We start from the raw sequence: 16,778 nt of genomic DNA on the forward strand, positions 1-16,778 counted from the left end.
GCTGCTTTCGACACCATTTCCCATTCCATCCTCCTCAGTAGACAATCCTCACTCAGTGTCACTTCCACTCCCCTTCTCTGGTTCCAGTCTTATCTCAATGGCCGCACTTAGTTCATAAAACTCAAATCTTTCAGTTCCGACCCGTCCCCAGTCTCCACTGGTGTGCCCCAAGGTTCTGTCCTGGGGCCTCTTGTATTCATCTCCTATCTCCTTCCCCTTGGTCTCTTCTTTCATAAATTCAGTACCTGTTTCCATTGTTACGCAGATGACACCCAGCTCTACCTGTCCTGTAAACCAAATTCCACGCTCCCACCCACCTCCCTCTGTGCCTGTCTCCTGGAAATAAAATCCTGGTTCACCTCCAAGTTCCTAAAACTGAACAGTAATAAAACTAAAATTCTTCTCATTGGCACCAAATCCACCTTTTCGAAAGGTAACAGTTCCCCCCTCCCCCAAGGTCAAGAGTCTGGGTGTCGATAGCACTTTATCATTCACTTCACACATCAATAACAACACCCGCTCAGCTTATTTCCATCTGCACAATATCAACCGTCTTCACCCCTCCCTCACCCCCCACACCAGCTCTATCCTTGTGCACAGCCTTGTCACCTCCCGCCTGGATTACTGCAACTCTCTCCTCTTTGGCCTCCCACAAAAATCCATTCATAAACTCCAAGTTTCAGAACTCTGCTGCCCGCATCGTCACCCAAACTCCTTCCTTTCATCACATCACTCCCATCCTACAAGAACTCCACTGGCTTCCCATTAAGTACAGGATAGAATACAAGATTCTCCTCTATGCATACAAATCCATACATAAACTCTCACCTCCTTACTTCTCAGACCTTCTCCACAAAGTCACCCCTTCAAGATGTCTTTGTTCCTCCTCTTCTATCCATCTCTCTATCCCTCCTGCCTCTGTCCCTCCTGGGACTCCAGAGCTTTCAGTCGCTCTGCTCCCCAGCTCTGGAATGCACTTCCTCCTGACCTCCGCAATACCGACTCTCTCCTCACTTTCATTTCCAAACTTAAAACCCATCTTTTCAGATAAGCATACTGTTTACAACCTTGTTTTCGATCACTTCCTCACCACCCTGCCTTTTATGTTTTGGTTTTTGATTGTGTTGTTCATGTTTGATTTTCCTGAACTTTTATTGTTTTCTTTTATTTGTTTTGTACAGCGTCCTTGGGTGCCCTGAAAGGCGCTTTAAATAAAATGTATTATTATTATTATTATTATTAGATACACAGTTTGGTCTCTTTTAGCAAATGCAAAGGTTTAAGGGCAGCAACTATATAAAATTCATTCAGGGACAGTGAGACCCTCAATGAGTCAGAGAGAGAGAAAAGGGGGGGAAACCAACTTTATGACAAAGTCAAGAATCACTTCCCCTCTGCTGTTTTCAGTTAACTCATTCTCCTCCTCCCTATCTGTCTGGACCTTCCTGACGTCAGCCGGAAAATCTTTTTCAAGTTTACAAGTAGGAAACCCAAGTGATGTGTTATCTAGGAGACCAAACCATTACTGGCTTTTCACAATCTGAACTGTTCACTTTGTCATAAGCAGTCAAGTTGACCTTACCCCTCCAAATTGTGGTCACCAAAACTATTCTTACTATGATTTCTTCTATGCTGCTATACTGACATTATAAGCTGTTCAAGATGACATTGTAGTTGTTAAGAGTTGGCAATATGACTGATACAAAATAATGTGCAGAGGAATAAAACCACCTGGTGTGAAAATTAAACGGCCAGTTTTTACAGCCAAACTTTGTTTTACAAGTTTTTATTCACTTTTTTGTAATAATTCAATATTTAAAAAAATCTGATCTAAATATAAGCTAAATACATTTTTTTTCTAACTTTTCCTGTCCAGCATTGAGGCAACAGGATCATGGTCTGGTCGCTGTGTTGTGCCAAACAAATAAGGGTCCTCCTGACAATCTAATTTTGTTATTTCTACATTTATTTAAATATATTGTTTTATCTTATTTATTTGGATTTATGGAATTTATGTATTCTTGCTGGACCTGACCGGAGGGGACAGAAAAAAACAAGAAGAGATGTAAAAAGCAAAGTGGAAGAGGAGACAAAGATACAATAGACAGAAGCACTAACTCTTCAATCCAAAATAACACCAGACAACCAACTGCTACACCTGTACAGAAACACAACAGAGAATTTCTTACAACTTTTACTGGTAAACTTAGCTGACAATCATCAGGAGTTCATTACAAAAAAGACAAAATAACCAAGACAGCAACAACCAAAGTATCAAAAACACACAAAACCAAAACTAGCTCCCTGTCTTTCATGACCTTCCTGACGTCATCTGCAAAACGTGTTAGTCTTCTTGTTAACAGATAGGAAACACAAGTGGTTTGTAATCTCCGTGACCAAACCATTTCTGCCCTTTCCAAATCTGGGCTGTTCACTTTGTCATAAGCAGTCACGTAGACTTTAACCCTCCAAATTTTAGGGGATGTGAAAGTCACCAAAACTATTCTTACTATGATTTCTTCTATGCTGCTATACTGACATTATAAGCTGTTCAAGATTATATTGTAGTTGTTAAGAATTGGCAATATGACTGATACAAAATAATGTGCAGAGGAATAAGAAACTGTTCTAGATGTATAGACATCTGTGCTTTTTACACTCAGATAATAAAACAGCTTGTTTTTCAGTTTTTTTATTTGTGTGGTTGTTGTTTCCAATCTAGTATTTTCCACATTAAATTTATGGTCTGTTTTTTTTCTCCTTCCTTTCTGCATCCCAGAGAAAGAAGGGGGTCCGGAGTTGCTTCACATGGGTGAAGCACTGACAGAAAATACCAATATATAGAGTAAAAATAGAGAAACTCTGTTAGATCATTTAGTTATTTTTAGCTTTGCAGTATTTGGACAAATTAATTGGAGGTTTGTTTCCCAGTCTGCAGAGACAGCTTTCACTGACTAATCTCAGGGTCAGCTGCAGTATGAACAGTCATACTGGTGGAGTTGCAATCATTTACTGGAAACTACGCACAATTCCTAAAGCTACATGCCAACAGAAACGATTCAGAAGTCACACTGTTTCTAAACTTTTTGAGTTCACCGGAACGGAGTGGAAGAAAAATAATTTGGAAATGAGAATCATTTCTCAAAGTTTTGTTTTTTTTCTCTTTGTGAAAACTGTGTCACTGAATGGAATACACCAATATGATACCGACATACTGCAAATACATTGTGATCCCATGACTACTTTTGGCACACTTTTCTTACACTATTTAGACATCCCAAGCTTTTATGGTCTCATGTTGTGAAAATAAGGTATCAAATGACCAGTGTCTAGGAAAATATGCATAGCAGGGAGTCATTCAGTCACTCCATTTCATTAAATTATATAAAATGGCAACATCATAGCACACACACACACACACACATATATATATATATATATATACATATACATACAGCACATTAGCCTGTGCTGTCCAAATTAAATAAACAAATAACTGTTGATGTGGATAATTGGTTGTTATAGTTTAGTATTCTTGGATTACAACAGCAAAAATTATCAGTGATGTGTAACAGCACGTGCACAAAGTGCAGCAATTTTGTGTCCTCTCCGTTATAGCCATCTGGTCATATCCAGCTCGACAGCAACAGCTCTTTGAAGCAAAGCTTTGTGAAGGGTACTGCTAAAATGTGTCACCTCCCCTAATCAGGTGACATACCAGCTGAAATAACCAGTTTTATGCTCAGTAGATTGAAGGACCAACTTACCAATCATGGCTGATTCAGGACTTACTTACTGGAGATACACTCTGCAAAATAATTGTAGTCTGCTGTAACCAGTAGAATAGTTGCCTCTTTTCTTGCATGAGCTGCAGAGGTTGCGTGGTTTAAAGGACACTTTTGAAAATGGATAACAAGACAAAGCAACAATTAAACAAATGCATCCTTTCCCCAAGCTGAGAAAGATGCACCAGGTGGAGCCTTCCTGCCCAAGCATGTCCCATATATCTTTGTGACTTTGATAGTTATAATTAGTCAGGCAACGGAGGACAATAATAAGAAATACCACAATTCTAATAGCAATGGTTAAAATTGCTGGAGTTCTACAGATTTAAGGGGAAAAAAGTCTGATGATCCTTTCTGGCTCCATGATGTAAACTGTCACGTTTATCATTGCTGTGATAGAAGCACAACTAGGTAAAGGATTGAGAAATACTCTAGAGCAGGGCTTCTCAGTTTGGTCCTACAAGAGCGACAGCCCTGCAGGTTTTCAATGTATGTGTGCTGCAACATACCTGACTGTGATGAGCCATAATGCACAACTTCATAGGCTGTTGGATCCATTTAAGTTGATTAAGGTGTTGGAGCAGGGTTACATTGAAAAAATGCGGACTGCGGCCCTTGTGGGACCAAACTTGCCTACCTATGGTCTAGTCCTTATTTCACCAATATTTGGTTCTACCTTAAGCCTTCATAGACAACATCTTTAGACGCACGCAACACCTGAATGTGGACACAGCCACGTTGTTCCGAATTATATCTTATAGTAACTGGAAAGTGGACAAATTTCTGCACCACTACAACTTCCAACAGGACAGAAGGCAAAAACCAGACTGGCAAAGCTGAGGAGTATCAGGATTTTCTCTCATTCAGGTAACTTCAGGGTTAACTCTGGGTTTTCTGTCCTACAGTGCTGGTTCACTTCTTACCGTGTAACTCGTCATGGCAACTTAAGCCAAACAGTTAACCTGCTCTGGAGCAGAAACAAGCGCTTAGGAAAGAAAGAGTGTACTGGGATAGATAAATCCTGTTGATGTCACCAATGACATCCTATACGAAAGGTTCAGATTGACTGCGTTACATTGTCAACTGATGGACCCACATGTTGCATATGTAAAGCATCTCTGTGGGCTGCAAACAATATCAAATTAATTCTGTTGATTTCATCCATAGAACAAACTGTGAAGAAATGAAGCTTTGTCCCTGATCATTTTGAAGTATGTTTTTGTACTTGTACCCAAATCATTTTAGCTCGACAAGGGTTACATCTGAAATAAGGAGGCTAATAAAAATTGTCACATGTCAGTACTGCAGAAATATGAAATTTTGGAATACACAACTACTCATTTAGTCACGGTAAGGAATTCATATTTAACACAAAACACACTCACGCTGGGGGCTGAGCCTTATAAGAACTCAATGGAAAATATAATGGAAAGGAAATGCACTGAGGAAGCGATCTGCCCAAAATGTCTGGGCCATAATAACAAATTAAGTATTAAATTAAGTATTTAGAAATTAAGTAAACTAAGAGAAAAAAAAACATGGCTTTTTTTCTGTTTCCTTTTTACTGTTTATTATTCTTACTTTTGCCTTATCCTAAATTTTATTACTTCTACCAAATGTATTGTGCATTTCCTTCTATAAAATTGAGAAAACTCATCATCATCTTTTATATTTTCATTAGCAATCCTGTCCATTTTTCCTAGTGTAGCATTTCCATTGGTGTTCCACATCATCCACACCCACATTCAGAATGTGCAGATCCATCACTCTTGACTTTTCAGAAACGTTTTAGAAACTTTGATGATGTTTGCAAGTCAAGTACCTTTGTTCTGATGCTAGTTTGTACTGAACATGAGGCTTTTCCTGATTATTTAATCAGTGAAAGTAGACTTGTTACAGCAGTACACCTCCCCTTAATAGAATTTCAGGTTCACAATTGTTTGCCTTTTAAAACATACGGTCGGTCCCTCTGCACTTTAACTGCTCTCTAAAAAGTTTAATAACAAGCTCCACCTTGATTGTGGCAGAAAATAGAATTCCATGTTACACTGGGTTCATGAGCTTTCCCATCATATCAGTCATTTGAAGGCAATTCAGAACCAACCGCCCCACCTAGCTCATAACTGGGAAGTTGTTATGTGAATTAATGCTACTTGTACAACCTCAGCTAGACAACAATAACCAGTATGTCTGGCCACAGTTCATTTTGGATATATTTATTCTCTTCTAATCATACAATACCTCAAAATAATGCAATATGGATTTTTTCCCTCCTGTGTTTCCAAAATTTTGTAAATATGAATGCTTTATAAACGAAACTGGATTTCTAACATGAACAAACAGTGGATTCCTTCTTTTTTTCTTATCTTGCTTCTTTAGCTCCGCTGCCATTTTTTTCCCTCTCTCTAAACCTGCCTGCAATAACTATTTGTTTTCATCTTACTTTTGATTTATTTTTATTTTTTCTATTAAGGATTTATAGTATCAACAGTAATGACAGAATTTCCCTGTAGAAAAATTAAAGAATTTACAGATTTTGTGAATTAGATATCAATAAAAAAAAATTCTAGGACTAAACCTCTTCTTGCCTCAAACTACAAACAAAATATATGCCGTTATTTCGTACCATAGTATCAAAGCCATTTACTTCCATGCATGTGCAACAACCCAAGGGTAGTTCTCACTTGTTCAGGGTTCAACATTGTTTTATGATTTCCTTTTCATAATAAAGGAATCTGCACGTGTGTTTACACCACTCTTTATATTGCCATCTAAAGTTCTTTCTAAGGAAAAGAAATATTGCTTATCTTGACACAAACATCTCTGTTGATAGATCAAACCTATCCTGCTAAGAATAGAAATATTTTTTTATTGGGATTTATCATTGTGGATGCACTTTGTACTGTGGCCTGTGACTTGTTATAATATTGTAACATACTTAGTCTGACCTCTGACTTTGGACTTTTTCACAATTTATTTTTCTTCTTTTTTTATCAGCATCATCTTGTAAAAATTGAATGAGTGCTTTGTTGTCACCAGTGATAACTGAAAAGAGATATTTTCAGGTTTCATTAACCAAATGGGGTTAATGATACCAAATGTGTCACACGAGGCATATTTGTGGTAATATATTTTATCTCATTAATAAGTTACATATTTTTATGTTTTGACCAGGCTATTGCTCATATAAACACAAACTTTGATGAATTGTTTTTATTTTGGTTTATACACTACAAAGATCAGATTTCTTCTCTGGAATTAATTAAATATTATTCAAGTTTTCCCATGCAATTATTCCCAAATCTCTTCCTTTCTTTCTGCATGGTGACGTGGTCTTCCATCCCAAAGGCTCAAAAATTGTTCAAATCTTTCTGTGATTAGGTTGGCACGGTCTTGTTCAGGTATAGGTTGTCTCTATCTGTCCTGGATTCCCCTCCACAATTAAAAATCCTGCCCGTCATGTTAAGTGGTAATTATAAACTTGTCAAAAGTGTTTGTCTCTGTGACTGACTCGCAACTTGGCTCTCACTTACTAAACCGTTGGGATATGCTCCAGTTAATCTTCATGTGGATGAAGTGGAAACAGAGAATGCACTGAAGTCGTGTGTGTTATTTTGTCACCTACAAGTACTTCTTTTTTTTCTTTTCTTTTATTTCCACAAGAATTTAAAAGAACATTTCTGGAGCCATTGCTTTTGCCTTAATTTCTGAGCGCGTCATCTGCAGGATCGCACTGATTTGTCCAGTAACATTGCACTTGATTATTAATGCAAAAAAGACAAACGCTTGTGTTATAAAAAAATATATATTTTATTGAACACCATTTCTCAATAATATATTCACATTTTCAGAAAATGTGCAACCATTACAACAAAGTATTTTTTTAGACAACAGTTAAAACAAATGTTTTTCTCAATTTTTCCTTGTGTTATAACATTTAAAAAGTGCATCCACAATGAATATTCATACTTAATAGATTAAAAAAAATACAGCAGTAATAATAAACAGTATATGATGAACTGTCCCCCTGCTGGAGTACGTTACACAATCCTTTAGTCAGAGTTGTACACTCTCACATTCTCTAAATGTGATTTTCAAGTAAGTCTGTAAGGCTGCAGAGGCACAGTCCAGGAAGCAGTGCTCAAAAAGTAGAAACGGTGAAAAAAGACTGACTAAATTGACACAGTGGCAGATCTTTCTGCTGGCTTTCCTTGCATTGCCAAAGTCATTTTCATACACATACATGGATTTGCATACACATAAACAGAATTATTTTAAAATACAGTTTTCACTAGAAAAGAACCTTACTGAGATAATAATTTAATACATAAATGTTCTGTATAGATGTCTAAAGATATCACAGCTAAATATGTGACATCTGATGGAAGACCCAATCACTTCACCATCACCTGATAATGAGAAACCTGAGAAGTGTAAAGGCTCCAAAAGCCTCAGTACAGTTTCCCTGAAATGTGCAACAATATCTCCATATGAGTAAAACTGTTGTAGTTTTATATGAGAGCATCTTCTTAGTACTCAAAAGAGTTCTAATAAGGTGAATGTTATCCATGAAATCATTAATTGAAATAAGGTTTAAATCAAATAAATTATCTTCCTTCTTAAGACCTACACATTTACTCTGTACGTTCGGGAGCGTCTTCTGAATAATCTCCGGAACCACCCCCAGTAGAAAAGCATCATCAGCAACCAGTAGCACACATAGGCCACACTACCGAAAATAAGAAACCTGATCTCTAATATTTTTTCTTCACTTGACCAGTTTACTTTACTTTCCTTATAGATTCTGAAACAAAGCCCACCTAATAAAATAGCAGTCCACACTGACAGAGGAAGGAGGGGCATGTAATTGCCGACAATCTTGCGCCTGCCTGACGTCCCCCAGCTGCTTTTGTTCATTGTTAGAATGGCAAAGTACTTTGCAGGCAGCAAGCTGGTCATGTACAGAACTGAGTAGAGCGACATAAACACCATCACTGTGTCTTGCCGCAAGAGGCAGGCGTAAGCTGCTTTCACCAACCCAATGAGCTGGATGCAGCACAGGATCCAAAGGATGTCCCACAGTGTGCCTCTCCAAAACAGCTGGATGATGGTGGCAGTGACAAAGAAAGGGAAAATACCTGAGACGATGGACTCGTAGGTCATCCACAGATGATGCTTGTGCCACCACATTGCATTGTAGAGCCACTCGCGGAAGTAAGATTTTGTCCAGCGAGTCTGCTGGTTGAGCCAGCGAAGAAACGGAGCTGGTGTTTCTGTGTAGCATTTTGAGCGTGCTGTGTATCTAAAAGACATCAAAGATAAGAAAGTCCAGTGAAAAACTTTATAAGTGACACTTTGTCTGAAGTTCATCGTTGTCCTGCAATGTCTGTGAGTCATAATAAAACAGTGCATACTTTGTGGCGTAGCCCATGCTCAGCATACGGTTGGTGAGATGCCTGTCGTCCCCGAATGTGCAGTGAGTTCCCAAAAATTTCTGATTATACCACGATTCCAGAAACTGCTGGAGGATATCATTCCTGTACAGACCTTCATGGAAAAATGAAAGGAAGTAAAGAAATGTCCGTTCTGGGATTACAATGGTGCATTAAATGAGAACAGATTTTTCTCTGCACCAACTTCTTCCTTACCTAGAGGACCACTAATGCAAGACACGCAGTTGAAGAAGGACTGGCAAGCCCTTTCAATGTTGAAAGCCATCCAGTACCTAAGACTGCTCATGAAGCTGATGTAAGAGTCTTTGACGTTGAGGATCATCACATCTCCTCCAACAGCACCGTACTTGGGGTTACTCTCCAACACCTTACATAGCTCCACAGTGGCCAAAGGATCCAGCTTTGTGTCTGAATCACACACCTGAGGAAAGAGAAAAAAAGTTGTCACTAAAATTAATATTATTATTCCTTACTTCTCTTTTAGTGGACTACCAAAAGAAACACTGATCATATGAGTGGAAAAAGTAGACACCTGTATATAGTCAACTGTTGATCCAAGTGCTTTAAAGGCAGTGTACATGACCTCCCGCTTGCCTCCCCACTTCTGCATGATGCACACACACCTCTTGGTCTGAATCAGGTGCTCTACTTCTTTTCGCTGTGGATCCTCTCCTATCGCATAATCAGAATTCTCTTTTTGGCCCATTTCTATATCCTGCTGGACCTGGGTGGGATCCCAACTATGGTAGTTGTTCTGCCACACACAGACACCAGGATCGTCATCTGCAAACACTTCCTTGAACATGTCCATCATATATCTGTCCTCATCTGAATTCCCATCTATCACCATGATAATGCGCATCAGCTCAGGTGGATACTTGAGGGCCTTCACAGAGTTGAGGCACTGGCTGAGATATGCGCGGTCCTCTTCGTAAGCAGATATAGTGAAACCGATTGTTTTGGTGAAGCTGCATGGATCTGTCTGAGCTCTCATTCGCCGGTGCTCAATATAAGCAAAGAAGCTCTGGACTAACATGTGGAGTGAGAGGAGAAGTCCATAAAAGCCAAATGAAATGATGCCATACATGGATGTCACCAGCTGGAAACCTTCAACGTAGGCCCACACCATGACGCCCAGAACCACCAGAGCAAAGAGGAAGGTGAAGATGGCCCGAACAATTGAGCCCAGCTTCTTCAGTAAAGGTTTCAGCTCCATCGTTTCTTTAAGACAAACACACAACACAATTTAGTAGGGCTAATAAAAACAGCATAAAGACATGCACATCTGTGTCACACCCGCACCAGGCTCTGCCACAGATACACTCAACCCTTCCCTGCATCCCCTATCAATCCCCTGAGTACTGATCAGCTACACCTGTGATCAAGTTACCCATCCGGCTTTATAAGCACCAGCTCCACATTCAATCCTTGTCGGACCTCGTTCCAGCACAGACGGACTTTCCTTCTGTCCTCTTCCTGGTCCCAACTCACCTGGTTTCAGCTGAACTCCCGTGTTTTGTCTTAATCAGTAAGAGTGTTGTTTGAGATCTCTTCATTGATTAAAAATTCATATTAATCCGATCTGTCTCTGTGACAGATCCCCTTTTTAACAATATTACATCTTTTCCTTGTATGAACAAAATAAATCTGCCCTGCATTAAAATATTAAAATATAAAATACGGAAAACATACACAGGTCCTTAATGGATGAAGAAAAAGATTTGTTGCTATATAAAGACTGTTAATATAGTAACAACCTATAACTTGGAAAATAGTACAGTTAACATATTTTCTTATTTAGAAAAATACTTTAAATATGGTTGTTTACAAAATAATGCGTAACAATTTGCATGAAAACATATGTAGTAATAATGTAATAAAAAGTAATAAAAAGTGTAAGAGTAAAATGTAATTAATATTTATTATAGATAGATAGTAATAAAGCTATAATAAAGCTTGCGTTTCATATTATTTTACTTCAAACAGACTTAACAAGAAAATGAATGGATTCGTAATGCAGCATTTAAAACATAAATTGACACCTGAAAACGTAATTTAGTTTGACCTACCGGATGTTAAGATCCTCTGGCTTTAAATTTGGGATACATCCACCGGGTGTTGTTTTAGTCTTTTTGTCTGGCATGCAGTCTCCTGGCTTTCCAGACCGCTAAGCTTAATGAAGCAAGAAGCCATGTGCGAGCTCCTTTTATGCGCGCCCCCTCAGAAAAAGTAGTGCGTCAAGAGATAGGCGGTGGTTCCTCAGTTGAGCACATGGTTGCGCGCGAGGCAAACAACTTGATTTTTTTTTTTTTTTTTTTTTTTTTTTTTTTTGCCATGGAAACGTTTTTGTCTGTGAACTCCAGTCTATCTATATCTATATCTAGAGAGAGAGAGAGAATATGCAGTTATGTATGTGAGAGCTGATTATAAAATAAAAGAAATTAATAATGATACCAATGATACTTAATAATTTACCAGTTATTTAGATAAATATATTTATTTATTTAAAGTCATTTATTTTATGATAGAGGGGTAAAGGCATTAGCTTTAAGCTATTTCTTTCTAACACATCTATTAATCGTGATTAACATGAAGTGATTAATTGCCAATAAATGAATTAATAGATGGATTAATGTTTAATTTTCTTCTAAAGCTGTGCTACCACAAGTACACCTTAAATTTGATGTTCTCTATTAATACGATTTACATTTTTTCTTGTCTAATTGCATGCTGGGATTTGCGTATTATACCTGTTCTGTACACAATGGTAAAACAAAATGTTTTAAAGTAGTTGAAGACAGTGAATTTTAAAGCAGAAATGTCTCCTGTTACTCTTAGATTTTGCCAGAAAGTATGTGGGCGCAGAAACTAATGTCTAGTCATTCACAATAACCTCTGGAGGGAAAAAATGTGTAACCTCTGTGGCTGCAGCCAAGCTTGTTTTTTTTTCAAGCCAGATGTTGCCCTCTTCTGGCTATTGTCTGCAGCTACAGGAGAAAAGAATGTCGGGATAGGGACAGGGTTGGGTGGTGGTGACACGGGAGGGGGAGGAGTAAAACATTTTTTTCAGTTTAAGTTGTGAAGTGTAGGCCAACAAGAGATCTTGTGTGTATGACTAATTAAAAGCAAATATAGTCGACATTCTGCAGACTGTAGTCCTCTAACTGTAGCTGAATGAAAAAAACAACCTCTTAACCATGACTACATCTTTGGAGATCTTTTGTCACAGAAAAATCTGTTCACCGCTCATGAGGGTCCACACCCTTTGCAGCTGGCATGAGCCATCAACACGTTACATGTCGAACCCAAAAAGAAGCCACAAGGAAACTGATGTCATCCAGAGAGGCCATGCATGCCTAGGGATGGTGACTTACAGGAAATGTTATTATGTGTGGGTCTTCACCACAACTTCTTTGCATCCTCATTAATGAATGGTTTGCTACTGAACCTCAGATGTGTATGTCAAAATAATGTGAAAAGTCTGTGTTGTGTATGGCATAAGTTGTGTACCAGAGCAAATAGTTCATGTCAACATATGATATGCTTTGATGTTTTTGCAATTTTAAAATTTACTAGTAGCATTCCTTTTCTTATTTGTGAAAGGTCTGATCTATGCCATCAGACCTTTTATTGCTATTATATTGCTATTAATAAACTGCTAATCTTTTTTTCCTCACATCTATTTCCTTTGCTTCATAACTGAAAATTATTGGTTTCTTCTGTCATATTTCAAGCTAATCATTATAGTTACTTAGGATTTTACTAGACTAGTATTTGACCACATCAACCTGTTATAACTTCTAAGGAGCTCATAAACATGGTTAGTGGAATTTGAAAGAACTCACAACATAAACATCTGTGTTGCCACAAACAACATCTTGTTGAAGGGTATGTTCCATTGCAGTGAAATAAAGTATAGTTCTTGTATGTAGGCCACAAGCTTTCAGCAACCTCGTTGGGCTCCATTCTTAATGCAGCGGTCATAACAGTGCCTGATGACTCATTCACATTCACTGTGCCACACCCAATCAACCAAATTCACTTAAAAGTCATTTTGAGTGTTTTCTGAAGAAGCAAATGTGCATTAAATTCACTTTTACTGCATTTCACATCTTTGTTTTGCAGGATTACAGTGAATTAACTTCATAATCTCATTTATTTTGAATATCCTATAAATGAAAAGGCAGCCAGTTGTTGAAGTACCACAATTGAGGAAGTTCTCAATAGTCAGTGTTGTTGAAGCATCGTCAGAGTGTGCAACATTTTACAGTTTCAAACCACAGCGAGCAGTGTGGCAGAAGTTTTGACCTTTGTAATTTACTGGTGACTGGTTAAAATGTCTGGTTTATTTCTCAACTACAGAGGCATCTTAGAGGATGAGACTTTTCTGCCCATTCATTGTCGAGGCTTTCTGAGTCAGTTGCAAATTATGTGGCAGCATAAGAGGCAGCTAGATCATTTAAACATTGAGTTATATTCCTACATTTGCCATGTTGATTTACAGCCATGCCTTTCACTATAAATTCATGTGGATTCTATCTGTTAGTGTCCTGCAAGCTTACTAGTAAATTTGAATTGTAAAGATGGCCACTGAGAGTGGGAACACATAAGGGGTAAAACAGATTTAGGCTGTTATCATTTACAAAGATGCACATACACAGCAGTTTGCAACCAAGTACTCCAAGGAGATACTTTGCATCAGCTAGGTGATGCACATCAACTCAACTCATCTGGAAAAAGAAGGCAGTTGGTGTGAATCAGTGACAGTTCTAGACCAACATTAGATGGGGGGCCAGGCTGGGGCCTGCTGCTTTGTTGTAGAGGTGCATTCATGAGAAAAAAATACAACAAAGACAGATTTTAAGGATTTAAAAGTTTCCTTTAGAATTAAGGCAATATGATAACAGCAATTAAAATACAGTTATATTGCCAAAATATAACTATTTACCAAAATATATTAGAATCTCTCAGTTATCCATCTCAGTGACGATATGAAACAGCATTTGTCTCAGCATCTCATCTAAACTTCAAATAAATGATAACACCCCTAAACACGTTTTTTCTTTAACCAAAACACAATCAAATCCATGCATGACTCGCTACAGCTCTGATGGATCTCTTCATGTAGTCATTGCATGTTGCCTCTCAGATTTGGCAAGGATGGAAAAACTTGAAGTAGCATTCTTCCAGGTCTCGTATCCAGATGGTGCATCATCATTGTCTGGGGTTTTAAGAAGACTAAAATGTCTACATACACAATAAATATCAGTCCAGTTGTTTTTAGTATTCAAGCAAGTTGTGAACTTTAAACTACACTGACCTTAAAGTTCTACTCAAATTGAAAGATTTTCAGCTTTTTTTTTTTTTTACTTTGAGCACCTACCCTTTTAGAGGTCTCTGCAGCGGCCTGGATAGGAGCCATTCGCATTCATTAAGTTCGCACATTTATAATACCTGCAATGTAAACAGAACAGCAATTACAACCCCTGGTGGCACTTCTTAATCAGTCTCTTGGTCTGACCATTTAGGTTATTTTTCAGGTTAGCATGTTTGGATCTGATTTTATAACCTGCATCATATCCCACATCTACTGCTCATTACTTGTTGGCATGTATGATTGGACTCCAGCCTGCTGTCAGTCATGTTGAAGCAGTTAACCACACCTGCTACTCTGAAAGTGGTCACTCTGCAATGCACGATCCATGGTAACACACACATATCAGTCAGAACTGCTTCAAGATAAGAAAAGCTATACCTCATGGCTAATCAGTTCTCTTGAAAATATAAAACGATAAAAGAAGAGGTTTGTGCAAGGAAATGAGCCACTTCCAGCTGTATCTAACTGTATCTGCTGAATAAAACCATTCAACTGTGACTTCCACTCAGCAGCATTTTTATGAGGGACATGTGAGTACAAGGGAATCCCTATTCAGCCTAAAACAGTAAAGTCTGCTCCTGCTGTATACAGAAAAAATAAAAAATAAAATTCCGCACATAAAACTTGCAAAATTGTATCAAATTTCATATGTACTTCATTTTAAAATGTTTTGAAAACACTTTTAGTAACCATACAACTAAACCCGTTTTATTTTGCATTTGAGAGCCTTAGTGCCAGAAAATGAGCTATTTATGAGAAACATTAATAGCTTTGAACTGTTTTTCTTCTTTATTACCGTAGTTGAAAAAGGCAAGTAACACAGTGTTGCATCTGGCAGAATAAGATGCTTTAATACTGGGGCAGGGATTTTGATAAGCATATCAATTCAACGATTTCCAAATATCAAAATTCTCTGGTTCAGGATTAAAGAAAACTTTTCTTATAAATAAGCAGCTGCAAAACTGCAGTTGTGATTGATCATCTCATTCTAACCAAACCCTTTTTTCATGAATGTGTACACATCCAGAGTCAGAAAATCTGCATCTTCTTGCAAGAGTTAATCAATTGTTATTTTACACAGATACATTTATCTTGGTTAATTTGTTTGTTGGTTGGTTAATTTATTGACTGAAGGATTAAATAACCAAATAGTAATGTGCTGAAAACATAAATACCTATTTAATGTTTGTTGGAAAGAATAAATTAGCTTTGTTTTGACAGTTATTCAGGGTTTGTGTTTTCCTCATGTAATATTTTATATCACAAAGTATTTAAGGAGTCTATAATTCAATGTAATATTTTCATTTTATTTTAACAAAACTTGTTATTCAAATCATTTAAATATAATTGCATTCTAAATTTAAGGGTCATAAAAACAGCAATGAAGTCATATACAAACACAAAAATATTTTAACCGTATTTGATGTGAAACTCCACTGGCTGTATATTTTGGGATATATGCAATGGGTGTTATTCTTGTCTCACAACTTGGTGTGAAGTTTTTTGGCTCTGCAGGCTGCAAGATTAAAGAAGAAGCTAGCCACATGCAAGCCTTTCATGTCCTGAGAGTTTTTCAAGTACACAAGTCCCCACTGACGGAGTTGTGCACCAGAAACGAGGTTGCTTTCCTTTCAGATGCGAATAGCTAGATTTTTATTTTCTAACTAGTGAAATTCTGTTGTTGTTGCAGAGTCTTGTTAATTTATTTTTCTATTCATCCAGCTCTAACCTTTGACCCAGACAAGTTTGTCTCTTACCATAGTTATTCAGTTCTGAGTCCCATGCTTTCTTTATCACTTAGGTTTTATGATCAAATTTATGACTAAACTGCTTGTCTTACATCATGTCTAGCAAATGATTACTGTTAATGAGAGTTTAATTGCACCATATCATCTCAGCCATATAGCATAAGGCTCACTGCAGAAGGACAACAATGATTTAAACAACCTACCACAGGCTTCAAGAAGCAGGTAAACTACTTTTGCTAAATTTCAAAGGGTTCATTCATTAATATCTGCATTCCACAGTCAACATCCCATTACAGATTAATGAAAGTAGATCACAGCAATGAGGCAATAAGAAATATTTATATAGTTGTCCCAAATCCTCAGAAACCTTTTTAAGTTCTGGATAAGATGGTCAAAGAAGTCCTGTTGACTCCCT

The 16,778-nt window shown here is 37.7% G+C and overlaps 1 protein-coding gene across 1 annotated transcript; it reads right to left on the reverse strand.

The window, feature by feature from the left end:
- Window positions 1-7,707: 7,707 nt before the first annotated feature.
- On the reverse strand, window positions 7,708-11,445 carry has1 (hyaluronan synthase 1). The gene is made up of 5 exons (XM_041988288.1): window positions 11,308-11,445; window positions 9,771-10,459; window positions 9,434-9,659; window positions 9,200-9,332; window positions 7,708-9,087 (listed from the first exon to the last, which is right to left on the reverse strand). Exons 2-5 carry the CDS (start codon window positions 10,452-10,454, stop codon window positions 8,412-8,414), a joined length of 1,719 nt encoding a protein of 572 aa, XP_041844222.1. The 5' UTR covers window positions 10,455-10,459; window positions 11,308-11,445; the 3' UTR covers window positions 7,708-8,411.
- Between the last annotated feature and the right edge of the window lie 5,333 nt (window positions 11,446-16,778).

This window comes from Melanotaenia boesemani, chromosome 6 (assembly GCF_017639745.1).
Source record: "Melanotaenia boesemani isolate fMelBoe1 chromosome 6, fMelBoe1.pri, whole genome shotgun sequence".
Lineage (NCBI taxonomy): Eukaryota > Metazoa > Chordata > Actinopteri > Atheriniformes > Melanotaeniidae > Melanotaenia > Melanotaenia boesemani.